This window comes from Ovis aries, chromosome 3 (assembly GCF_016772045.2).
Source record: "Ovis aries strain OAR_USU_Benz2616 breed Rambouillet chromosome 3, ARS-UI_Ramb_v3.0, whole genome shotgun sequence".
Lineage (NCBI taxonomy): Eukaryota > Metazoa > Chordata > Mammalia > Artiodactyla > Bovidae > Ovis > Ovis aries.
The window spans coordinates 168,704,753-168,731,999 of NC_056056.1; the positions used below are offsets into that span (position 1 = coordinate 168,704,753).

The 27,247-nt window shown below is 38.7% G+C and overlaps 2 protein-coding genes across 7 annotated transcripts in view; both read right to left on the reverse strand.

The window, feature by feature from the left end:
• Positions 1 to 27,247, reverse strand: part of ANKS1B (ankyrin repeat and sterile alpha motif domain containing 1B) — a 1,156,475-nt gene that overhangs the window by 247,142 nt on the left and 882,086 nt on the right. The window lies entirely within an intron of this gene.
• On the reverse strand, positions 5,139 to 6,525 carry LOC101107270 (programmed cell death protein 6). Its single transcript, XM_042247123.2, has one exon. The coding sequence runs from the start codon at positions 5,806 to 5,808 to the stop codon at positions 5,443 to 5,445; it is 366 nt and encodes a 121-aa protein (XP_042103057.1). The 5' UTR covers positions 5,809 to 6,525; the 3' UTR covers positions 5,139 to 5,442.

A 27,247-nucleotide genomic window follows, 5' to 3' on the forward strand; every position in this document is an offset into this window, starting at 1 on the left:
CCTGAAAGGAGAATGTGACATAACATCTTAAAACCATAGTGTCTAAGAAACCTCCATGCTATAAAAGCAATTGGTTAGTCCTGGCAAACAGAAGCTTTAGTCAAATAGAACTTTATTGAAATTCGAACTCTGCCTGCCCCTTGCTACCAGGGTGACCTTAATTACAATCTCCCTCAACTTTAATTTCTTTATCATGAAACAGGGATGATAATGACAAATTTCTAGATGACTCTCTAGTAGAACCTGAACTTCAACCCTGATTTTTCTGACTCTAAAGCCCATGCATTTAATAACTACCACTCTATTATCACTAAATGAGATGGTTAATGTGGAAGTACCTGGTGCAGAGTAGATAAATACTCAGAAATATTTTTTAAAGCAACAATAGAAAAGACAACCCAAAGAAAAGCCACTTTAGAAATTCCTCTTTGTCTGATTAAGAAATATTAAAATTAAAATACTTTTGTCATTGTTTTTATAAAAACAACCCCAAAATTTGGGGGAAGAGAGGGTATAAAACTCCTGCAAGTGGATCAAGGGGAAGGGGATTTCAGTGAGTCTTATGATGTGGTTTTGACAGGGAATAGATAACTAGGGTTACCTAACATTCAAGTGAAAGGTTGTGTGAATCTTCTAGACTTTGTAGACAGACTACTCCTTGACCATCTACTTCTAGATAAATGGGACTTCTATTTCACTAGAGCCCAGCAGGAGGCATGGTTTTACGTTAATAATGATTGTCCCTCTGCCTGAACAAAAGGCTGAAGGATAAGTCATCATGGAACATAGGAGGGCCAGTCGTTGTCCATTTCTAGGAGAGGGATCATTTAGTGGTTCAACAGAGAGAAGGCTTGCCTGGCTCCTTTGGGTAATTTCACAGTAGTTAGGAGCAGATATATGGCTTGGGTATTAGCTAGTTCATTGTATTACCCTGACAAGTGTATTGTAATTCCCTGACAGGAATTACATTGAATTACAGTGACAGGAATTACATTGCTTACATTGAAATAATAACTTTACTCATGGCTTTTGACTTTTTCTCAAAACTTTTAATGGTTTACTGAGCTGGTGAATGAATGGTCTCATCTATATTCCTGAGTCAAATTTGAGCAGTTTTCATCAAATGGCTACTCTGTGTCAGACCCACACATTATCTCAGTAAAGTTTCATAACATTGTAAGGCTTACTGAATCGGATTTTTCAGTTATCAGGTAAGGAAATAGAGGCTCAGAGAAGTTTCCAAATTGAGAACATAGTTCAGCTGCACATGACTAATGAGTGGTGAAGCTGAGAAGCAAGCCCAGGGCTTCTAAGTCCACTTTACTATATTACGCATTTGTGTAACAGAATGGTTAAAAATGGCAGTCAAAGGAGGTTGAAAATCAGAAGGAGATCAAAACAAGCATTAAAGTCAATACTATTAGAAATGGAAGTCTGAACTTGCCAAGAAATACCTAATGCTATGTAATAGGAAGACTGGTATTTAGCTTGATACATGTATCTCTAAGTATCATCTGCTCCTGAAATGTAGCTGAGATGCTTCTTGTGACCTGCTCTGGTGATCCTAATGAAGTCTAAGTCATTTTTAACATCTACAGACACAGGGGCATATTGTTGTGTGCTAAATACTGTTTCAAAATTACGGGGAACCTGGATTTCATTATTTTATTTTAGAAAGCATATGCATGTGTGTGTCCTAAGTCACTTCAGTTGTGTTTGACTCTTGTGACCCTATGAACGATAGTCCACCAGGGCTCTCTGTCCATGGGATTTTCCAGGCAGGAATACTAGAGTGGGTTGCCATGCCCTCCTCCAGGGGATCTTCCTGACCCAGGAATTGAATCTGTGTCTCTTTCATCTCCTGCATTGACAGGCAGGTTCTTTTCCACTACTGCCACCTGGGAAGCTCCTGAAAGCATATATCTCATCAGAAAAAAAGTTTAAAATGGTTCTCAAAATTTCTTGGCACCCACTCTTTGTTTGATAACATGGACATCTCTCTAAACACCCAAGACTAATACAAAATTGGGAGGGAAATTAAGTTGTCTGACCGGGTAACCTAATATTTACCAGCCAAGTTTATGTAATTTATATCTTTTAATCTTTTGGAAAATGCTATAAATTAGGTAACACTGGATTCATTTTAGACAAAATAAAAAGCAAACAAATTAAGAAGAAAACAGATTCAGAAGGGTCAAGTAAGTTACTCAAATTTGTACAGTTGAGATGTGGGTGGCAAAGCCAAGATTTAAACCCAGGTCATGTTCTTTTCATTCTATGATATTGCCGCACAGATTGTAAGAGCCACAGTAGGTGATACAAGCAGTGTATAATGTACAAAAAGATGATCTTTTAAGGCATTTCTATCTGGATCTTCCTTGGGGCAGTAACTAGTGCAAGTCACTATCCACCAGTCATAGAATGCTAGAGTTGGAGAGTCTTCATAGATTACATAGTACAATCTCTTGATTTTTTTTTTAGGTGAGGGGTGTGCATGCGTGCTTGCTCAGGCACTAAGTCGTGTCTGACTCTTTGTGACCCCCATGGACTGTAACTGGCTAGGCTCCTCTGTCCATGGGGATTTTCCAGGCAAGAATACTGGGTTGGGTTGCCATTTTCTTCTCCAGGGGATGTTCAGATCCAAGGATCAAACCTGTGTCTCCTGAAATGTCAGATGGATTCTTTGTCACTGAGTCACCTGGAAAGCCCTTACATGAGGAGAGTATATTTTAACTCTGAGTTCTTTTTTTTTTTTCACATTCTAGATTTATTACAGCTGTTCTTGGATTACTTCTTTCTTTTTTTTTTTTATTTTTAGTTTTTTATTTTTAAATTTTAAAATCTTTAATTCTTACATGCATTCCCAAACATGAACCCCCTCCCACCTCCCTCCCCATAACATCTTTCTGGGTCATCCCCATGCACCAGCCCCAAGCATGCTGCATCCTGCGTCAGACATAGACTGGCGATTCAATTCACATGATAGTATACATGTTAGAATGTCATTCTCCCAAATCATCCCACCCTCTCCCTCTCCCTCTGAGTCCAAAAGTCCGTTATACACATCTGTGTCTCTTTCCCTGTCTTGCATACAGGGTCGTCACTGCCATCTTCCTAAATTCTATATATATGTGTTAGTATACTGTATTGGTGTTTTTCTGGCTTACTTCACTCTGTATAATCGGCTCCAGTTTCATCCATCTCATCAGAACTGATTCAAATGAATTCTTTTAACGGCTGAGTAATACTCCATTGTGTATATGTACCACAGCTTTCTTATGCATTCATCTGCTGATGGACATCTAGGTTGTTTCATGTCCTGGCTATTATAAACAGTGCTGCGATGAACATTGGGGTACATGTGTCTCTTTCAATTCTGGTTTCCTCGGTGTGTATGCCCAGCAGTGGGATTGCTGGGTCATAAGGTAGTTCTATTTGCAATTTTTAAGGAATCTCCACACTGTTCTCCATAGTGGCTGTACTAGTTTGCATTCCCACCAACAGTGTAGGAGGGTTCCTTTTCCACCCTCCAGCATTTATTGCTTGCAGATTTTTGGATCGCAGCCATTCTGACTGGTGTGAAGTGGTACCTCATTGTGGTTTTGATTTGCATTTCTCTAATAATGAGTGATGTTGAGCATCTTTCATGTGTTTGTTAGCCATCCGTATGTCTTCTTTGGAGAAATGTCTATTTAGTTCTTTGGCCCATTTTTGATTGGGTCGTTTATTTTCTGGAGTTGAGCTGCATAAGTTGCTTGTATATTTTTGAGATTAGTTGTTTGTCAGTTGCTTCATTTGCTATTATTTTCTCCCATTCAGATGGCTGTCTTTTCACCTTGCTTATATTTTCCTTTGTTGTGCAGAAGCTTTTAATTTTAATTAGATCCCATTTGTTTATTTTTGCTTTTATTTCCAGCATTCTGGGAGGTGGATCATAGAGGATCCTGCTGTGATTTATGTCTGAGAGTGTTTTGCCTATGTTCTCCTCTAGGAGTTTTATAGTTTCTGATCTTACATTTAGATCTTTAATCCATTTTGAGTTTATTTTTGTGTGGTGTTAGAAAGTGATCTAGTTTCATTCTTTTACAAGTGGTTGACCAGTTTTCCCAGCACCACTTGTTAAAGAGATTGTCTTTACTCCATTGTATATTCTTGCCTCCTTTATCAAAGATAAGGTGTCCATATGTGTGGATTTATCTCTGGGCTTTCTATTTTGTTCCATTGATCTATATGTCTGTCTTTGTGCCAGTACCATACTGTCTTGATGACTGTGGCTTTGTAGTAGAGTCTGAAGTCAGGCAAGTTGATTCCTCCAGTTCCATTCTTCTTTCTCAAGATTGCTTTGGCTATTCGAGGTTTTTTGTATTTCCATACAAAGCTTGAAATTATTTGTTCTAGTTCTGTGAAAATGTGGCTGGTAGCTTGATAGGGATTGCATTGAATTTGTAAATTGCTTTGGGTAGTATACTCATTTTCACTATACTGATTCTTCCAATCCATGAACATGGTATATTTCTCCATCTATTAGTGTCCTCTTGATTTCTTTCATCAGTGTTTTATAGTTTTCTATATATAGGTCTTTAGTTTCTTTAGGTAGATATATTCCTAAGTATTTTATTCTTTTCGTTGCAATGGTGAATGGAATTGTTTCCTTAATTTCTTTTCTACTTTCTCATTATTCGTGTATAGGAATGCAAGGGATTTCTGTGTGTTGATTTTATATCCTGCAACTTTACTATATTCATTGATGAGCTCTAGTAATTTTCTGGCGGAGTCTTTAGGGTTTTCCATGTAGAGGATCATGTCATCTGCAAACAGTGAGAGTTTTACTTCTTCTTTCCAATTTGGATTCCTTTTATTTCTTTTTCTGCTCTGATTGCTGTGGCCAAAACTTCCAGAACTATGTTGAATAGTAGCGGTGAAAGTGGGCACCCTCGTCTTGTTCCTAACTTTAGGGGAAATGCTTTTTTTTTTTTTTTCTCACAAGGATACGTGTGCTTTATTGCTTACGCTGCACGTTCAAGTGAACACAGTAAACCCCCTTTAAAATGTAAGGCACGTGAGTGGCCTCCTGTGCAAGTTCCCTACTATCTGAAGTTCCTATTGGCTAAGGAAGCATTTCACTCCAGAACTAGAGCTGTCTGAAAAAGCACATGATAAGTTTTTGCAAGCAGAATACCTGAAACATTATTATATGTTACCTCATGGCACAATTAAACAGCCTCATATCAAATGTCTGTATCTGAGGAAAGATATAACTATTGGGAAACGTTAACCAGCTTATCCACATATATACAGTTGGGTCCCCAAATAGTAGTTATACAAAGTCTAAAGAAAGAGCAGTGTCTAACTGCACTGGTGCTTGTTCCATCAAAGGGAGGAGATTTGGCATTTTCAGTCTTTTTTCCCGTAAGTCATGCTGGTGTTTGCAGAAAGGCAGGGTCATACGATGCTGAAGACCATGGACAGATACTGTTCATATGACACTTGGATCCAGCCGTCCTGGTCTGTATCATAGCGTCTGAATATATCTGTCAACCTCTGCAGCACGATGCAGCCCTGGATGAAGTCGTCGAAGGCGATCTGCCCCCGGCCTTGTCGGTCGAACTTCCGAATGAGGATGTCGTGAAACTGATCAGACAGCCGGTACCCGAAACCTGAGAGGGCTTGCTTGAGCTCGTTCTTGTCGATCATGCCCGAGTTGTCCCTGTCGTAGGTGCGGAAGACGTTCTGCCAGTCCGTGATGTACTTCCAGACGCCAGTGAACTCACTGAAGTTCACGCCGGCCTTGTTCTCTCTGTCAAACATGGATATGATCGATCGGACAGTCACTGGGTTAAATGGAGTCCAGGTGCCATTGGACAGTGCTTGCTGAAGCTCGTTGTCAGATATCACACCACGCAGTTGGCCATGGGCCGAGGCTCAGCAGGGCGGAGGTGTCTCTGAGTTCTTAACTCAGGGAAGTTAAGAAAATTGTAAGGTCACAGAGCAAGAACAGTTATCTACATCTTCTAAATCCCAGTTTTGTGCTCTTCGTGTTATGTCAGTATGAGTAAAAGATAAGAAGATGGGTATTAGAGCCACAGTGTGCTGCTGTGCTGTGCTAAGTTGCTTCAGTCATGGCTGACTCTTTGTGACCCCAAGGACTATAGTCCGCCAGGCCCCTCTGTCTGTGGGATTCTCCAGGCAAGAATACTGGGGTGGGCTACCATGCCCTCCTCCAGGGGATTTTCCCAACCAAGGGATGGAATCCACATCATTTACATTTCCTGCATTGGCAGGTGGGTTCTTTATCACTAGTGGTTGACTGGTGAAAGATACCCAACCTCTCTGGACCTCAGTTTATGCACTTGTAATATGATGATAATAGTACTTCATGGAGTTTATTAAATGAGTTAATACTTGCAAAGCACTTAGGTCAATGTTTATCCCATAATAAACTTAGTTAACATTATTATTATTCTTACTTTGTCCCCCAAAGACCAAGCCTAGTAGTATAGAAGCTTCTAGAGTGATTGAACTGAAGGAGAAATAGTATAAAAGGCAAACTTTTCTTTAAGAGAATCATAAAGTCGTTCCCCTTCAGAGATGGTAGGGACATCGCACACAATCCACAGAGTAAATTCCACAGGACTCAGCTCCTAAGAACTCATGAGGGCTGGAGGTCTGGGTAGGCCTTGCAGGCTGACTCCAGATAGAGTAGCTCAGGAAGCCAAGGAGTGTAAACCAGCAGTCACCTGGGCAGAACTGTTATGGGAACTAAAGAAAATCTTCCTTGTTCTTGGATTGGAAGAATCAATATTGTCAAAATGACTGTACTACCAAAGCAATTAATGGATTCAATGCAATCCCTATCAAATTAACAATGACATTTTTCACAAAGCTGGAGCAAAATTTTTAAAATCTGTATGGAGACACAAAGACCCTGAATAGCCAAAGCAATCTTGAGAAAGAAAAACAGAGCTGGAGGAATCAGGCACACCAACTTAAGACTATACCATGAAGCTACAGTCATCAAAACAGTATGGTACTAGCACAAAACAGAAATATAAATCAATGGAAAATGATAGAAAGTCCAGTAAATAAACCCACATACCCAATGTCAATTAGTCTATAACAAAGGAGGCAAGAGTATACAATGGAGAAAAGACAGTCTCTTTAATCAGTGGTGCCAGGAAAACTGGACATCTACATGTAAAAGAATAAAATTAGAACATTCTCTAACGCCGTATACAATAAACTCAAAATAGATTAAAGACCTAAGTGGAAGAGTGGATACTATAAAACTCTTAGAGGAAAACATAAGAAGAACACTCTTTGACATAAATTGCAGCAGTATCTTTTTTGATTGTTTTCTAGAGTAATGGAAATAAAAACAAAAATAAACAAGTGAGATCCAATTAAAACTTAAAAGTTTTACACAGCAAAGGAAACCATAAAATGAAATGACAACTCACAAAATGGGAGAAAATATTTGTAAATGATGTGACAGAGAAGGGATCTCCAAAATTTACAAACAGCTTGTGTAGCTCAATATAAAAAACAAACAACCCAATCAAAAAATAGAAGATTTAAATAGACATTTCTCCAAAGAAGACATACAGATGGCCAATAGGCACATGAGAATATGCTCAACAATATCACTAATTGTCAGAGAAATGCAAATCAAAACTATGATGAAGTATCACTTCACTCTGGTCAGAATGGCCATCATCAAAATGTCTATAAACAATAAATGCTAGAGAGGGTATGAAGAAAAGGGAATCCTCCTACTCTGTTGGTGAGAATGTAAACTGGTAGAACCACTATGGAGAACAGTATGGAGGTTCCTTAGAAAACTGAAAATAGAGCTATGATATGATCCTGGATACATATATATGTTATATATATATATAACATATATATATCCAGGATACATGTACCCCAATGCTCATTGCAGCACTATTTAAAAGGATACATGCACCCCAATGTTCATTGCAGCACTGCTTATAATAGCCAAGACAATGTTCATCGATAGATGAATGGATGAAGATGTAGTACCTATATACAATGGAATATCACTCAGCCATTAAAAAGAAAGTAACAGTGCCATTTGCAGCAACATGGATGGGCCTGGAGATAATCATACTAAGTGAAGTAAGTCAGATAGGAAGACAGGTATCATGACATTACTTACATGTGAACTCTAAAAATCATTTACACAAATGAACTTATTTACAAGCAAACAGATTAACAGACTTGGAAAACAAACTTATAGTTACCAAAGAGGAGCTGCCAAATGTGGTGGAGGGATAGATTGGCAGTTTGGGATTAACATATACACACTACTATATATAAAATAGATAACCATCAAGGACCTACTGTACAGGGAACTCTGCTCAATATTCTGTAATAACCTAAATGGGAAAATAATTTTAAAAAGAATAGATAACTGTATACGTATAACTGAATCACTTTGTTGTACACTTGAAACTAACACAATATTATAAATCAACTATAGTTCACTATAAAATAAAAATTTTTAAAGAGAAATACTATAATTGACAGCTCTGAAATCTATAATATCACGGTCAATTTTAGGTAACCAAAAAATAAAATTTTCAATTGAATATTAAAAAAAAATTAAGAGAAGCCTTCCACTTTGAACCGAGATAATTGTTTTCCTTTCTCCCTCTCTCCCTCCTTGTCTTCTTGTCTGTCTGCCTGCTTTCTTTCCTGTCTTTCATTCATGAGATGTTTTCTGAGTGATTACTATGTGCCAGGCACAAAATAAAGTTTCTACCCTCAGTGAGCTTAATTTCTAGTGGGCGAGAGGTGATGAATAAAGACACAAATAAGTAACGCAGTGAAAAGTGTGATGAAAGGGTAGAAAGTCGTGGGGGGTGGTGCTGTCTTTTTTTAGATAAGGGTCTAAATGCCTTTCTGAGGAGGTTGTTTTTGGGCAGAGATCTTAATGAAGTGAAAGAACAAGCCATATGACTGTCAGGAGAAAGAATATTCCAGACTGAGGTAAAAGCAATCCCAAATCTATAGTGAGAGAAGCTGAGAGTGATCTGCATAACATGAAGAAGGCCAGTGTGGTTGGAGCAGAGACAGCAGGGAGTGTAGACAGGGTCGGATTGCCTACTGCCTGTAGACTAGGGCATGGACTAAATGATAGTGAAGCTTCATTTGTCCATGAAAACAAGTCATGTTGAGTCATTACACAACATCCAAAGCAGGTTGTTCACAATCGCTTCTTTGTACAAATAAATGAACGGTAGACACTCAAAAATAATATACATATTAGCCAAGATTTGCGTGTCTGAAGTGAAAACTAATTAAAGTTATAAGAAAAAAAAGAAATACCTTTGTTATGTTACATGTGCCTGATATTTATATCATATTGTTGTTGTTCAGTTGCTAAGTCATGTTCGACTCTTTGCAACCCTATGGACTATAGCACTCCAGGCTTCCTTGTCCTTCACCACTTCATGGAGTTTCCATATCATGTTAACAATACGTTAAACATATTATACTATTGGCTGGAGTTTAAATCAAGCTGAGGAGCTTATTCCTAAAGCAGCAGCTTGGGGATAATGATAGGGATGGAGTTATGGCAGGGTAGAAATGAATTCAGACAGTTCCTGGGACTGGGTATGCTGAGTCTCATCCAGACACTTCTGATGGACTTCGATAAGTAATTACTTGACTCTTCATTACCATTTTCATTTGTTTTCAGACAACATAACAAAGAGATGGTGGCTAGCCTAACTCTTCCAGTGAAAGATGTTTCCCTTAAGGACCTTGTCTAGACAGGGGGTTTTGAGTTAAAGGAGAGCACGTATGAAATAGACTAAAAGGCATCCTGGCTCAGTGCTCCTTTTATTCTGCAATTACAAGCATACGGATGGGCGATATACCAGACTTTAGGTATTGGGAGAGGAGGACCACTGTGACAAAGCAGTAAGCCTCCTATCCTTCTCCCTCAGAGGGCAGAGATACTGAAAACCAAAATAAAAGAGCTAACCAATCATATCACATGGACCACAGCCTTGTCTAACTCAATGAAACTATGAGCCATGCTGTGTAGGGCCACCCAAGACAGAGGGGTCATGGTGAAGAGTTCTGAAAAAACATGGTCTACTGCCTTGAGAACTGGATGAACAGCAGGAAAAGGTAAAAAGATAGGACACTGAGAGATGAACTCCCCAGGTCAGTATGTGCCCAACATGCTCCTGGAGATCAGTAGAAAAATAGCTTCAGAAAGAAGGAAGGGATGGAGCCAAAGCAAAAACAACGCCCAGCTGTGGATGTGACCGGTGATGGAAGTAAAGTCTGATGCGGTAAAGAGCAATATTGCATCAGTTCAGTTCAGTTCAGTTCAGTTCAGTCGCTCAGTCGTGTCCGACTCTGCGAACCCATGAATCGCAGCACACCAGGCCTCCCTGTCCATCACCAACTCCCGGAGTTCACTCAGACTCAGGTCCATCGAGTCTGTGATGCCATCCAGCCATCTCATCCTCGGTTGTCCCCTTCTCCTCCTGCCCCCAATCCCTCCCAGCATCAGAGGCTTTTCCAATGAGTCAACTCTCCGCATGAGGTGGCCAAAGTACTGGAGTTTCAGCTTTAGCATCATTCCTTCCAAAGAAATCCCAGGGTTGATCTCCTTCAGAATGGACTGGTTGGATCTCCTTGCAGTCCAAGGGACTCTCAAGAGTCTTCTCCAACACGACACTTCAAAAGCATCAATTCTTCGGCACTCAGCCTTCTTCACAGTCCAACTCTCACATCCATACATGACCACAGGAAAAACCATAGCCTTGACTAGACGGACCTTAGTCAGCAAAGTAATGTCTCTGCTTTTGAGCATACTATCTAGGTTGGTCATAACTTTGCTTCCAAGGAGTAAGCGTCTTTTAATTTCATGGCTGCAGTCACCATCTGCAGTGATTTTGAAGCCCCCCAAAATAAAGTCTGACACTGTTGCATAGGAACCTGGAATGTTAGGTCCATGAATCAAGGCAAATTGGAAGCAGTCAAACAGGAGATGGCAAGAGCGAACATTGACATTTTAGGAATCAGTGAACTAAAATGGTCTGGAATGGGTGAATTTAATTCAGATGACCATTATATCTACTACTGTGTGCAAGAAACCCTTAGAAGAAATGGAGTAGCCATCATAGTCAACAGAAGAGTCCAAAATGCAGTACTGGGATGCAATCTAAAAAACGACAGCATGATCTCTGTTCATTTCCAAGGCAAACTGTTCACTACCACAGTAATTCAAGTTTATGCCCCAACTACTAATGCTGAAGAAGCTGAAGTTGAATGGTTCTATGAAGACCTACAAGACTTTCTGCTGCTACTGCTAAGTCACTTTAGTCGTGTTCGACTCTGCATGACCCCATAGACAGCAGCCCACCAGGCTCCCCCGTCCCTGGGATTCTCCAGGCAAGAACACTGGAGTGGGTTGCCATTTCCTTCTCCAATGTATGAAAGTGAAAAGTCAAAGTGAAGTCGCTCAGTTGTGTCTGACTCTTCATGACCCCATGGACCGCAGCCCACCAGGCTCCTCTGTCCATGCAATTTTCCAGGCAAGAGTACTGGATTGAGGTGCCATCGCCTTCTCCAACAAGACCTTCTAGAAATAACACCCCCAAAAGATGTCCTTTTCATTATAGGGGACTGGAATGCAAAAGTAGGAAGTCAAGAAATACCTGTAGTAACAGGCAAATTTGGCCTTGGAGTACAGAATGAAGCAGCGCAAAGGCTAATACAGTTTGGCCAAGAGAACACACTGGTCATAACAAACACCCTTTTCCAACAACACAAGAGATGACTCTTGGACATCACCAAATGGTCAATATCAAAATCAGATTAATTATATTCTTTGCAGCCAAAGATGGAGAAGCTCTATACAGTTAGGAAAAACAAGACCAGGAGCCGACTGTGGCTCAGATCATGAACTCCTTATTGCCAAATTCAGACTTAAATTGAAGACAGTAGGGAAAACCACTAGACCATTCAGGTATGACCTAAATCAACTCCCTTATATGATTATATAGTGGAAGTGAGACATAGATTCAAGGGATTAGATCTAATAGACAGAGTACCTGAAGAACTATGGACAGAGGCTTGTGACATTGTACAGGAGGCAGGGATCAAGACCATCCCCAAGGAAAAGAAATGCAAAAAGGCAAAATGGTTGTCTGAGGAGGCCTTACAAATAGCTGTGAAAAGAAAAGAAGTGAAAGGCAAAGGAGAAAAGGAAAGATATGCTCATCTGAATGCAGAGTTCCAAAGACTAGCAAAGAGAGATAAGAAAGCCTTCCTCAGTGATCAATGCAAAGAAATAGAGGAAAACAATAGAATGGGAAAGACTAGAGATCTCTTCAAGAAAATTAGAGATACCAAGGGAACTTTACATCCAAAGATGGGCACAATAAAGGACAGAAATGGAATGGACCTAACAGAAGCAGAAGATATTGAGAAGAGGTGGCAAGAATACACAGAAGAACTATACAAAAAAGATCTTCATGACCCAGATAACCACAATGGTGTGATCACTCACCTAGAGCCAGACATCCTGGAATGTGAAGTCAAGTGGGCCTTAGGAAGCATCACTATGAACAAAGCCAGTGGAGGTGATAGTATTCCAGTGGAGCTGTTTCAAATCTTAAAAGAAGATATTGTGAAAGTGCTGCACTCAATATGCCAGCAAATTTGGGAAACAGCAGTGGCCACAGGACTAGAAAAGGTCAGTTTTCATTCCAGTCCCAAAGAAAGGCAAAGCCAAAGAATGCTCAAACTACCACACAATTGCACTCATCTCAGACACTAGCAAAATAATGCTCAAAATCCTCCAAGCCAGGCTGCAATAGTACATGAACCATGAAGCTCCAGATGTTCAAGCTGGTTTTAGAAAAGGCAGAGGAACCAGAGATCAAATTGCCAACATCTGCTGGATCATCGAAAAAGCAAGAGAGTTCCAGAAAAACATCTATTTCTGCTTTATTGACTATGCCAAAGCCTTTGACTGTGTGGATCACAACCAACTGTGGAAATTCTTCAAGAGATGGGAACACAAACCATCTGAACTGCCTCTTGAGAAATATGCATGCAGGTCCAGAAGCAAGAGTTAGAACTGGACATGGAAGAACAGACTTTCCAAGTAGGAAAAGGAGTATGTCAAGGCTGTATGTTGTTACCCTGTTTTTTTAACTTATATGGAGAGTACATCATGAGAGTTACTGCACTGGATGAAGTACAAGCTGGAATCAAGATTGCCACGAGAAATATCAATAATCTATAATCAATAATCATAGATATACAGATGACACCACCCTTATGGCAGAAAGTGAAGAAGAACTAAAGAACCTCTTGATGAAAAGTGAAAAAGGAGAGTGAAAAAGTTGGCTTTAAACTGAACATTCAGTTCAGTTCAGTCACTCAGCTGTGTCCGCCTCTTTGCGACCCCCATGAATTGCAGCACGCCAGGCCTCCCTGTCCATCACCAACTCCCAGAGTTCACTCAGACTCACGTCCATCGAGTCAGTGATGCCATCCAGCCATCTCATCCTCTGTCATCCCCTTCTCCTGTCTCCAATCCCTCCCAGCATCAGAGTCTTTTCCAATGAGTCAACTCTTCACATGAGGTGGCAGAAGTACTGGCATCTGGTCCCATCCCTTCATGGAAAATAGATGGGGAACAGTGGAAACAGTGGCAGACTTTATTTTTTTGGGCTCCAAAATCACTGCAGATGGTGATTGCAGCCATGAAATTAAAAGACACTTGCTCCTTGGAAGAAAAATTATGACCAACCTAGACAGCATATTAAAAAGCAGAGACATTAGTTTGGCAACAAAGGTCCATCTTGTCAAAGCTATGGTTTTTCCAGCAGTCATGTATGGATGTGAGAGCTGGACTATAAAGAAAGCTGAGTGCTGAAGAATTGGTGCTTTTGAACTGTGGTGTTGGAGAAGACTCTTGAGAGTCCCTTGGACTGCCAGGAGATCCAACCAGTCTGTCCTAAAGGAAATCAGTCCTGAATATTCATTGGAAGGACTGATGCTGAAGCTGAGACTCCAATACTTTGGCCATCTGATGTGAAGAACTGACTCATTTGAGAAGACCCTGATGCTGGGAAAGATTGAAGGCGGGAGGAGGAGGGGACGACAGAGGATGAGATGGTTGGATGGCATCACCAACTCAATGGACATGAGTTTGAGTAAGCTCTAGGAGTTGGTGATGGACAGGGAGGCCTGGCATGCTGTAGTCCATGGAGTCACAAAGAGTCAGACAGGACTGAGCAACTCAACTGAACTGAATTGGGAAAGGAGGACCACTGTGACAAAGTCTCAGAGAACTCAGAGTTCAGCAGGCATTTCTGAGAAAGAATGGAGAATGTAGTTCATGCAAGTGCCACAAAATTTCACTAGTAAAAAGAAATACACAACTCTCAGGAAAACATATGTTACCAAAATAAAAGCATGAAAAGGCACATACTAAATCATACTCACTTTGATAATAAAAGAGCCTGAATTAATATTTTAGTTAGAAAAGTTGCTCATTTATAAATGTTATAAGCTTTTTATTTATTTTGTATTTTATTTTGAACTAATTAGCTGTTAGACCTACTAATATTTTCCTTTCATGTCAGGTATATAAAAACTTCAAAGTCAAACAAGATTTGATAGTAAGAAAGTGAACAAAGAAGCTGAAGGAATTATTGACATTCTTTAATCAATGAAAATGTGTCAGCACATGTAAGCATCTTTAGCTGGCAAAAATAAATGGAAATAAATAATGTAAGGAAAAGAGACAGCATCACTGGCTATTCATAGTGTGTGTTATATTGTACAATAATATTCTTAGAGGCAAAGTTTCAAATGAGTGAAAATGATCAGTGCTAATACTTGAAAATTCCAGCAGTTCAGAGAGTATTTTTACTATGCTTTCTGGGCCCTAAATGTGAAACTTAAAATTATTTTATTAAGAAAATCTTATTCAATCTCTTGAGAGATTTGCATCTCACGGCAAAAATCTCTCCTTGGATGAGTTATTTTCTCTAGAAGTCAGTGCCATTTTGTGGTGTATTGGAGTACAGTCGATTAACAATGATGTGATAGTTTCCTTTGGATAGCAAAGGGACTCAGCCATACATATGCATGTAGTCATTCTCTCTTTATCTCCCCTCCTATCCTGGTAAAATATCATTCTTGTTGGATATTCTATATCAGTAGAGATTATTAAATCTAAGAATAGGAATAAGTGTTTAGGACACTTTAAAATTCAAATTTTGGAAATAACAGTTTATACTTCATGTATTTATAGTCAATAGATACAATTGGTAGCTTAAGAAAGAACTTAGTAAGTAAGGATCAAGAGATTGACATTGATTGAATAATATTCAAGATATAGGTATATGTGATGAGCTCATCAAACTAAGATACATTATGGCATATGGGAGAGATCTTGAATATTTATAAAGAGCTTAAGTTCTCTTTCTTCCCCCTTTCGATGCTTTTAGGAGATGTTTAGTGATATGATTATGCTGTTCTCCAGTGCCATGTATGAATACTGTGAATAAGCTGTTATTAAATGTTTTTTTTTAATACAAAAGAATACTTATAAAATATATGTAAATTTTAGAGTGGTGATCCTTAAACTGTAATATGCAAACAATCACTGGGAGCTTATAAAAATGCAGATTCTGATTCAGGCAGTCTGTGGCCTGTTTCCACATTTCTAACAAAATCCCAGATGATACCAGCGCTCTGCTCTGTAGACTATCCTTTCAGTAGCAAGAGTAAAAGTGCGGATAATATGATGATCGCCAGTGTACCCACCACCAGTGCAAGAAAAAGAAAGTCATCGTGATCTCTGATGTCCTCTGCACGTTCTTCCCAGATGCCCTCCCCTTCTGTCTCTCTTAGAGGTATCTACTCTCCTGAGGTTTGTTTTTATTATCCTTCTGCTTTTCTTGATAGTTTTATCATATATGCTTGTCTCTCTAAAAATATATTGTTAGATTTTGTGTACTTTTGAATGCAAGAAATGAATATAAATGGAATCATTTGTGTATCTATTGCATTTTTTTTGGCACCACATTACATTCCCGAGGTTCACTTATACGTGTGTAACCTTCATTTGTTCGTTTTCATTGCTGTATAGAATTATTTTGTATGAATCTACATAGCTTATCTATTCTATTGTTGATAGACTTTGGAATTTCAGTTTTATACTGCATGAAAATTCTTATACAAGTTCCTGGTGCATAGATGCAAGGTTCAATCAGGTTTCATATACATACATGCTGGTTCACAGGTTGTTGCTGGTATAGTTTTCATCTCAGACACTATATCTTTTATCCTTAAGTGCTTTAAGTGCTATACATTCTGGTGCAGTTTAATATTTAATTAAATATTTAATCCTCACAATCACCCTATGAGGCAGCTACAGTTGGTCATCCCATTTACTGATGAGAAAACCAAGTCACTGGCCAAAGTTACACAGCTGGTAAATAATAAAAGCCATGGTTTGATTTTAGTTTGGTTCCAATGCTCAAATTTTAAACCACTAGCTTATACTAGTTACACAATATATGCTCACACACATATACAAACATACACACACTTATACGAAAAGCACCCTAGTATCTATAGATGAGAGCACTCAGTCTAGCTGTTAGAGAACTTAACACTTGTTTGAGAAAACAGAATATTTATATGTAAAAAGATAATAGAAGACAATGTATGAGAAGTGACAGAAGGACAACATGGACAGATCAGGGCACAGATGTCACGGAGCATGGGCTGGAGCAGATCACAGGACAGATGGGCAAGACCTACTAATATGATCTGGCTCCTTCCCACCACCCTGTACATATCTCCCTGACACTCACCAAACTCTAATCACATTGATCCTCTTTCTATTCCTTAAAACGTCGTGCGTGTTCCTATCTCATAGCCTTTGCCTTTGCTGCGCCCTCTCCCTGGAATGCTTTTTTCCAAATCTTGGTAAGGCTGGCTCTTGTGTTATCATTCTGAACTCAGATCAAATGTACCCTCTGTAAAGAGAATTTCCTTGATGACTCAACCTGAAATAGCACTGCAATACTACCATAGTCCACTATCCTGTTTAATTTTATTTATGATGCTTGTCCCTATTTGAAATGACCTCATCAATTTGTTTACTTGCTTGTGGTCTGCTTAACTTTACTAGACTAGAAATTTATGCTCAAGGACCTTATTTGTCTATTCTTGTCTTTTCCCCTTCTTCCCTCAAATAGTTTCTGAGGTTTCTACTTCATCTACAAAATCCTTCGGATTTTAAACTTATGAGGGAATGTTTCTGTGACTTGTTTTGAGGAATTTGACCTAATGTATTTGTACAAAAGAGGATATTTTTTTGTGTCCCCCCCCCTCATATCTTTAAAACATGGAAGAAACATGGTTCCTGAGATCTCTGAATTTGTTTATCATCACTCTTGAGAGTTATGGATGAGTAATACAAATGGTTGGTCCTTTGTAGTTGGTTTCTTTTGAAATGTCCCTCTATAGGCTATGCTGATAGCATTTCCTTTATGCTCACCTATCCTTATATTCATCAGTTATCACAGGTTTTTCTTGCTGCTTGGAACTTGATTGAATGAGCTCTTTGCTTCCTTATGAACAGATGAACACACGTGGCTTTCTAAAATACTCCAAGGAAACATTGAGCTGCAGAAAATATTTTATTCTTCATTACCATATAGCTTGGTAATTAGGAAGTCATTTCTTTGACTTAGTGCTGAAAGCAAAGTGATGAATATTGTGCAGGATAAAGCTGTGAATTATAGAATACTTTCAACTCTGTTTAAAAATCTGATTAACATTAATTTTACTCATTAATTTCCCTGTGAAATAAATACATTACTAATTATATACAAAATGATATTTAATCTTCCTAATGTAGGCCTAACATATTCATTTAAGCCCTATTCATAGGAATGTTATTTGAAATGGAATACTACATTATAATTACATTGAAATAATATTGGTTTTCAATTATGAAATAGTTTTAAGTGAAACTAATTTATTAAATATCATATCATTATTAATTAAAATATTCTAGTAACTTACATAATTCTTCTGTTTGTGAAGAGTATATATATACACATACATATATATATACATTCCCTTGATATCTCTAATTTTCTTGAAGATATCTCTAGTTTTTCCCATTCTATTGTTTTCCTCTAATTCTTTACATTGATCGCTGAAGAAGGCTTTCTTATCTCTTCTTGCTATTCTTTGGAACTCTGCATTCAGGTGCTTATCTTTCCTTTTCTTGTTGGCTTTTTGCTTCTCTTCTTTTCACAGCTATTTGTAAGGCTTCCCCAGACAGCCATTTTGCTTTTCTGCATTTCTTTTCCATGGGGATGGTCTTGATCCCTGTCTCCTGTACAATGTCATGAACCTCATTCCATACTTCATCAGGCACTCTATTCAAACTACCGCACAATTGCACTCATCTCACATGCTAGTAAAGTAATGCTCAAAATTCTCTAAGCTAGGCTTCAGCAATATGTGAACCGTGAACTTCCTGATGTTCAAGCTGGTTTTAGAAAAGGCAGAGGAACCAGAGATCAAATTGCTAACATCCACTGGATCATGGAAAAAGCAAGAGAGTTCCAGAAAAACATCTATTTCTGCTTTATTGACTATGCCAAAGCCTTTGACTGTGTGGATCACAATAAACTGTGGAAAATTCTGAAAGAGATGGGAATACCAGACTACCTAACCTGCCTCTTGGGAAATCTGTATGCAGGCCAGGAAGCAACAGTTAGAACTGGACATGGAACAACAGACTGGTTCCAAATAGGAAAAGGAGTACATCAAGGCTGTATGTTGTCACCCTGCTTATTTAACTTCTATGCAGAGTACATCATGAGAAACGCTGGACTGGGAGAAACATAAGCTGGAATCAAGATTGCCAGGAGAAGTATCAATCACCTCAGATATGCAGATGACACCACCCTTATGGCAGAAAGTGAAGAGGAACTAAAAGCCTTTTGATGAAAGTAAAAGAGGAAGAGTGAAAAAGTTGGCTTAAAGCTCAACATTCAGAAAATGAAGATCATGTCATCTGGTCCCATCAGTTCATGGGAAATAGATGGAGAAACAGTGGAAACAGTGTCAGACTTTATTTTTTGGGGCTCCAAAATCACTGCAGATGGTGATTGCAGCCATGAAATTAAAAGATGCTTACTCCTTGGAAGAAAAGTTATGACCAACCTAGATAGCATATTCAAAAGCAGAGACATTACTTTGCCGACTAAGGTCCGTCTAGTCAAGGCTATGGTTTTTCCTGTGGTCATGTATGGATGTGAGAGTTGGACTGTGAAGAAGGCTGAGCACCGAAGAATTGATGCTTTTGAACTGTGGTGTTGGAGAAGACTCTTGAGAGTCCCTTGGACTGCAAGGAGATCCAATCAGTCCATTCTGAAGGAGATCAACCCTGGGATTTCTTTGGAAGGAATGATGCTAAAGCTGAAGCTCCAGTACTTTGGCCACCTCATGCGGACAGCTGACTCATTGGAAAAGACTCTGATGCTGGGAGGGACTGGGGGCAGGAGATGAAGGGGACGACCGAGGATGAGATGGCTGGATGGCATCAATGACTCGATGGACCTGAGTCTGAGTGAACTCCGGGAGTTGGTGATAGACAGAGAGGCCTGGCGTGCTGTGATTCATGGGGTTGCAAAGAGTTAGACATGACTGAGTGACTGAACTGAACTGAACTGAATATATATACATACATATATATACACACACACATATATACATACATATATATACATATACACACATATATACATACATACATATATATATACACATACATATATATATATATTGTGTGCGTGTGTGTATCAGTGAATTCCCACAAAATGCTATGATATAGGCAGAACTGCACATCATTATTCATTCTTATTATAGGTATGAAGAAATGGAAGTTCAATGAGGTTTAAAAGCTTGCACTATAACACAAGAGTAGCAGGAGATGAAGCTCACAATTTGTGGCCTTCTTAATATCCAGTCCAAATTACCTGTTGTATTAGTTTGCTGGGCTGCCAAAAGAAAGTACCATAGATTGCGTGGCAGTTTAAATAACATAAATTTATTTTCTCCTATTTCTGGAGCTTAGAAATCTGATATCAAGGTGTCAGTAGAGTCAGTTTCTCCTGAGGCCTCTCCCCGTTGCTTTCAGATGGCTGTCTTCTCTCCGTGTCTTCACATACGTCTTGTCTCCGTGTGTTTCTGTGTCCTAATTTACTCTTCTTAGAAGAACATTGGCCATATTGGATTAGGGCTCTCACTAATTACCTCATTTTAACTTAATTATTTCCTTAAAGATCCTATTTCCAAATACCGTCTCATTTTAGGTACTAGGGCTTAGGACTTCAACACAGGAACTTTTTTTGGGGGGCGGGCACACTTAAGCTCAAAAATACTTTTATAAATTATGAAGAAATAGTACCTAACACGTAACTTGTTTTGAATTTTCCGAGTGAATAAACTAAGACACTATATGAAATAGCTTGTCTTGAATAAAATTTCTAATTTATCTAATATTTTAAATAATTTGATCACCTTTACTAGTTTGATAATGAAAATTGTCGCTGTTCAGTCGCCAAGTTGTGTCTGACTCTGCGAGCGACCTCATGGATTGCAGCACACCAGGCTTCCCCGTCTGTCACTGTCCCTGTCATTGTTTCCACTTTTTCTCCATTTATTTGCCATGAAGTGAGGGGACTGGCTGCCATATCTTAGTTTTTTGAATGTTGAGTTTTTTTTTTTGAATGTTGAGTTTTAAGCCAGCTTTTCCACTCTTCTCTTTCACCCTAATCAAGAGGCTCTTTAGTTCCTCTTTGCTGTCTACCATTAGAGTGGTATCATCTGCATATCTGAGGTTGTTGATATTTCTCCCAGGAATCTTGGGATTCACACAGCCTGGCATTTTGCAGGATGTACTCTGCATATAAGTTAAATAAGTAGGGTGATAAAATATAGCTTGATGTACTCCTTTCCCAATTATGAACCAGTCTGTTGTTCCATGTTCAGTTACATGGCTTCTTGACCTGCATATGGGTTTCTCAGGAGGCAGGTAAGGTGGTCTGGTATTCCCATCTCTTGAAGAATTTTCCAGAGTTTGTTGTGATCCACAAAAAGGCTTTGGTGTAATCAGTGAAGCAGAGGTAGATGTTTTTCTGGAATTCCCTTGCTTTTTCTATGATCCTACAGATGTTGGCAATTTGACCTCTGGTTCCTCTGCCTTTTCTAAATCCAGCTTGAACATCTGGAAGTTCTTGGTTCATGTACTGCTGAAGCTTAGCTTGAAGGATTGTTCATAGAAAGATAATAAAAATACCTAACATATATATGACAATAGATGTAAGACACTGGACTTCACTCAGTGATGAAGAAGAGTGATCCCTGAGATACAGGGACTGTACAGGGATTGCCCTGTCTTATTATCTGGTAAGAGCTCCCAGATTGGAGCTCAGGATAGGGCTGCTCCCCAGGTGGAATCTGCAGTCTCCCAAAGTTCAAAAGACAGAACTAGGAATTCAGAGAGATCAATGCAATTAGAGTTTGCAGGGAAGAGTACAGGACTGGAGAGAGGTGCTGAGTGGGGAGAGAGAGAGACAGAGCAACAGAGCAAGAGAGCTTCACAGAGAGGCAGAGGGACTTCTTGAGTTATTGAAGGAAAACTGATTAGTGCACACATGTGAGGAAACTACCTATGACTGGGGAAAGACCCACCAAAACACTAGAAGAACAATTGCTGGAGTTCAATATGCTTGGTATGAAAATAGCTCCTGTTCCGAAAAGCATAATGCATGGGGCATTGGGCAGAATATTCAAAAGGGTATTGATTCAGTAGTGGGGAAAAAGCCAAAATGCTACTCTAGTTTCACTTTACAAAGTTTTTTTTTTTTTTTTTCGCTTTTATTTTATTTTTTTAATTTTAAAATCTTTAATTCTTACATGTGTTCCCAAACATGAACCCCCCTCCCACCTCCCTCCCCATAACATCTCTGTGGGTCATCCCCATGCACCAGCCCCAAGCATGCTGTATCCTGCGTCAGACATAGACTGGCGATTCAATTCTTACATGATAGTATACATGTTAGAATGCCATTCTCCCAAATCATCCCACCCTCTCCCTCTCCCTCTGAGTCCAAAAGTCCATTATACACAGCTGTGTCTTTTTTCCTGTCTTGCATACAGGGTCGTCATTGCCATCTTTCTAAATTCCATATATATGTGTTAGTATACTGTATTGGTGTTTTTCTTTCTGGCTTACTTCACTCTGTATAATCGGCTCCAGTTTCATCCATCTCATCAGAACTGATTCAAATGAATTCTTTTTAACGGCTGAGTAATACTCCATTGTGTATATGTACCACAGCTTTCTTATGCATTCATCTGCTGATGGACATCTAGGTTGTTTCCATGTCCTGGCTATTATAAACAGTGCTGCGATAAACATTGGGGTACATGTGTCTCTTTCAATTCTGGTTTCCTCGGTGTGTATGCCCAGAAGTGGGATTGCTGGGTCATAAGGTAGTTCTACTTGCAATTTTTTAAGGAATCTCCACACTGTTCTCCATAGTGGCTGTACTAGTTTGCATTCCCACCAACAGTGTAGGAGGGTTCCCTTTTCTCCACACCCTCTCCAGCATTTATTGCTTGCAGATTTTTGGATCGTAGCCATTCTGACTGGTGTGAAGTGGTACCTCATTGTGGTTTTGATTTGCATTTCTCTGATAATGAGTGATGTTGAGCATCTTTTCATGTGTTTGTTAGCCATCCGTATGTCTTCTTTGGAGAAATGTCTATTTAGTTCTTTGGCCCATTTTTTGATTGGATCGTTTATTTTTCTGGAATTGAGCTGCATAAGTTGCTTGTATATTTTTGAGATTAGTTGTTTGTCAGTTGCTTCATTTGCTATTATTTTCTCCCATTCAGAAGGCTGTCTTTTCACCTTGCTTATATTTTCCTTTGTTGTGCAGAAGCTTTTAATTTTAATTAGATCCCATTTGTTTATTTTTGCTTTTATTTCCAGAATTCTGGGAGGTGGATCATAGAGGATCCTGCTGTAATTTATGTCTGAGAGTGTTTTGCCTATGTTCTCCTCTAGGAGTTTTATAGTTTCTGGTCTTACATTTAGATCTTTAATCCATTTTGAGTTTATTTTTGTGTGTGGTGTTAGAAAGTGATCTAGTTTCATTCTTTTACAAGTGGTTGACCAGTTTTCCCAGCACCACTTGTTAAAGAGATTGTCTTTACTCCATTGTATATTCTTGCCTCCTTTGTCAAAGATAAGGTGTCCATATGTGCGTGGATTTATCTCTGGGCTTTCTATTTTGTTCCATTGATCTATATGTCTGTCTTTGTGCCAGTACCATACTGTTTTGATGACTGTGGCTTTGTAGTAGAGCCTGAAGTCAGGCAAGTTGATTCCTCCAGTTCCATTCTTCTTTCTCAAGATTGCTTTGGCAATTCGAGGTTTTTGTATTTCCATACAAATCTTGAAATTATTTGTTCTAGTTCTGTGAAAAATATGGCTGGTAGCTTGATAGGGATCGCATTGAATTTGTAAATTGCTTTGGGTAGTATACTCATTTTCACTATATTGATTCTTCCGATCCATGAAGATGGTATATTTCTCCATCTATTAGTGTCCTCTTTGATTTCTTTCATCAGTGTTTTATAGTTTTCTATATATAGGTCTTTAGTTTCTTTAGGTAGATATATTCCTAAGTATTTTATTCTTTTCGTTGCAATGGTGAATGGAATTGTTTCCTTAATTTCTTTTTCTACTTTCTCATTATTAGTGTATAGGAATGCGAGGGATTTCTGTGTGTTGATTTTATATTCTGCAACTTTACTATATTCATTAATGAGCTCTAGTAATTTTCTGGTGGAGTCTTTAGGGTTTTCCATGTAGAGGATCGTGTCATCTGCAAACAGTGAGAGTTTTACTTCTTCTTTTCCAATTTGGATTCCTTTTATTTCTTTTTCTGCTCTGATTGCTGTGGCCAAAACTTCCAGAACTGTGTTGAGTAGTAGCGGTGAAAGTGGGCACCCTTGTCTTGTTCCTGACTTTAGGGGAAATGCTTTCAATTTTTCACCATTGAGGATAATGTTTGCTGTGGGTTTGTCATATATAGCTTTTATTATGTTGAGGTATGTTCCTTCTATTCCTGCTTTCTGGAGAGTTTTTATCATAAATGGATGTTGAATTTTGTCAAAGGCCTTCTCTGCATCTATTGAGATAATCATATGGTTTTTATTTTTCAGTTTGTTAATGTGGTGAATTACATTGATTGATTTGCAGATATTGAAGAATCCTTGCATCCCTGGGATAAAGCCCACTTGGTCATGGTGTATGATCTTTTTAATGTGTTGTTGGATTCTGATTGCTAGAATTTTGTTGAGGATTTTTGCATCTATGTTCATCAGTGATATTGGCCTGTAGTTTTCTTTTTTTGTGACATCTTTGTCAGGTTTTGGTATTAGGGTGATGGTGGCCTCATAGAATGAGTTTGGAAGTTTACCTTCCTCTGCAATTTTCTGGAAGAGTTTGAGTAGGATAGGTGTTAGCTCTTCTCGAAATTTTTGGTAGAATTCAGCTGTGAAGCCATCTGGACCTGGGCTTTTGTTTGCTGGAAGATTTCTGATTACAGTTTCAATTTCCGTGCTTGTGATGGGTCTGTTAAGATTTTCGATTTCTTCCTGGTTCAGTTTTGGAAAATTGTACTTTTCTAAGAATTTGTCCATTTCTTCCACATTGTCCATTTTATTGGCATACAACTGCTGATAGTAGTCTCTTATGATCCTTTGTATTTCTGTGTTGTCTGTTGTGATCTTTCCATTTTCATTTCTAATTTTATTGATTTGATTTTTCTCTCTTTGCTTCTTGATGAGTCTGGCTAATGGTTTGTCAATTTTATTTATCCTTTCAAAGAACCAGCTTTTGGCTTTGTTGATTTTTGCTATGGTCTCTTTTGTTTCTTTTGCATTTATTTCTGCCCTAATTTTTAAGATTTCTTTCCTTCTACTAACTCTGGGGTTCTCCAATTCTTCCTTTTCTAGTTGCTTTAGTTGTAGAGTTAGGTTATTTATTTGACTTTTTTCTTGTTTCTTGAGGTATGCCTGTATTGCTATGAACTTTCCTCTTAGCACTGCTTTTATAGTGTCCCACAGGTTTTGGGTTGTTGTGTTTTCATTTTCATTAGTTTCTATGCATATTTTGATTTCGTTTTTGATTTCTTCTGTGATTTGTTGGTTATTCAGAAGTGTGTTGTTCAACCTCCATATGTTGGAATTTTTAATAGTTTTTATCCTGTAATTGAGATCTAATCTTAATGCATTATGGTCAGAAAAGATGCTTGGAATGATTTCGATTTTTTTGAATTTATCAGGTTTAGGTTTATGGCCCAGGATGTGATCTATCCTGGAGAAGGTTCCATGAGCACTTGAAAAAAGGTGAAATTCATTGTTTTGGGGTGAAATGTCCTATAGATATCAATTAGGTCTAACTGATCTAATGTATCATTTAAAGTTTGCGTTTCTTTGTTAATTTTCTGTTTAGTTGATCTGTCCCTAGGTGTGAGTGGGGTATTAAAGTCTCCCACTGTTATTGTGTTATTGTTGATTTCCCCTTTCATACTTGTTAGCATTTGTCTTACATATTGCGGTGCTCCTATATTGGGTGCATATATATTTATAATTGTTATATCTTCTTCTTGGATTGATCCTTTGATCATTATGTAGTGGCCTTGTCTCTTTTCACAGCCTTTGTTTTAAAGTCTATTTTATCGGATATGAGTATTGCCACTCCTGCTTTCTTTAGGTCTCTATTTGCGTGGAATATCTTTTCCAGCCCTTCACTTTCAGTCTGTATGTGTCCCTTGTTTTGAGGTGGGTCTCTTGTAAGCAGCATATAGAGGGGTCTTGTTTTTGTATCCATTCGGCCACTCTTTGCCTTTTGGTTGGGGCGTTCAACCCATTTACGTTTAAGGTAATTATTGATAAGTATGATCCCATTACCATTTACTTTATTGTTTTGGGTTCAGGTTTATACACCCTTTTCGTGTTTCCTGTCTAGAGAATATCCTTTAGAATTTGTTGGAGAGCTGGTTTGGTGGTGCTGAATTCTCTCAGCTTTTGCTTGTCTGTAAAGCTTTTGATTTCTCCTTCGTATTTGAATGAGATCCTTGCTGGGTACAGTAATCTGGGCTGTAGGTTATTGTCTTTCATCACTTTAAGTATGTCTTGCCATTCCCTCCTGGCCTGAAGAGTTTCTATTGAAAGATCAGCTGTTATCCTTATGGGAATCCCCTTGTGTGTTATTTGTTATCCCTTGCTGCTTTTAATATTTGTTCTTTGTGTTTGATCTTTGTTAATTTGATTAATATGTGTCTTGGGGTGTTTCACCTTGGGTTTATCCTAGTTGGGACTCTCTGTGTTTCTTGGACTTGGGTGATTATTTCCTTCCCCATTTTAGGGAAGTTTTCAACTATTATCTCCTCAAGGATTTTCTCATGATCTTTCTGTCTTCTTCTCCTGGGACTCCTATAATTCGAATGTTGGAGCGTTTCATATTGTCCTGGAGGTCTCTGAGATTGTCCTCGTTTCTTTTAATTCGTTTTTCTTGTTTCCTCTCTGATTCCTTTATTTCTACCATTCTATCTTCTATTTCACTAATCCTATCTTCTGCCTCCATTATTCTACTATTTGTTGCCTCCAGAGTGTTTCTGATCTCATTTATTGCGTTATTCATTATATTTTGACTCTTTTTTATTTCTTCTAGGTCCTTGTTAAACCTTTCTTGCATCTTCTCAATCCTTGTCTCTAGGCTATTTATCTGTGATTCCATTTTGATTTCAAGATTTTGGATCATTTTCACTATTAATATTCGGAATTCCTTCTCAGGTAGATTCCCTACTTCTTCCTCTTTTGTTTGGTTTGGTGGGCAACTCTCCTGTTCCTTTACCTGCTGAGTATTCCTCTGTCTCTTCATCTTGGTTATATTGCTGCGTTTGGGGTGGCCTTTTATATTCTGGTAATTTGTGGAGTTCTCTTTATTATGGAGCTTCCTCACTGTGGGTGGGGTTCTATCAGTGGCTTGTCAAGGTTTCCTGGTTAGGGAGGCTTGTGTTGGAGTTCTGGTGGGTGGAGCTGGGTTTCTTCTCTCTGGAGTGCAGTG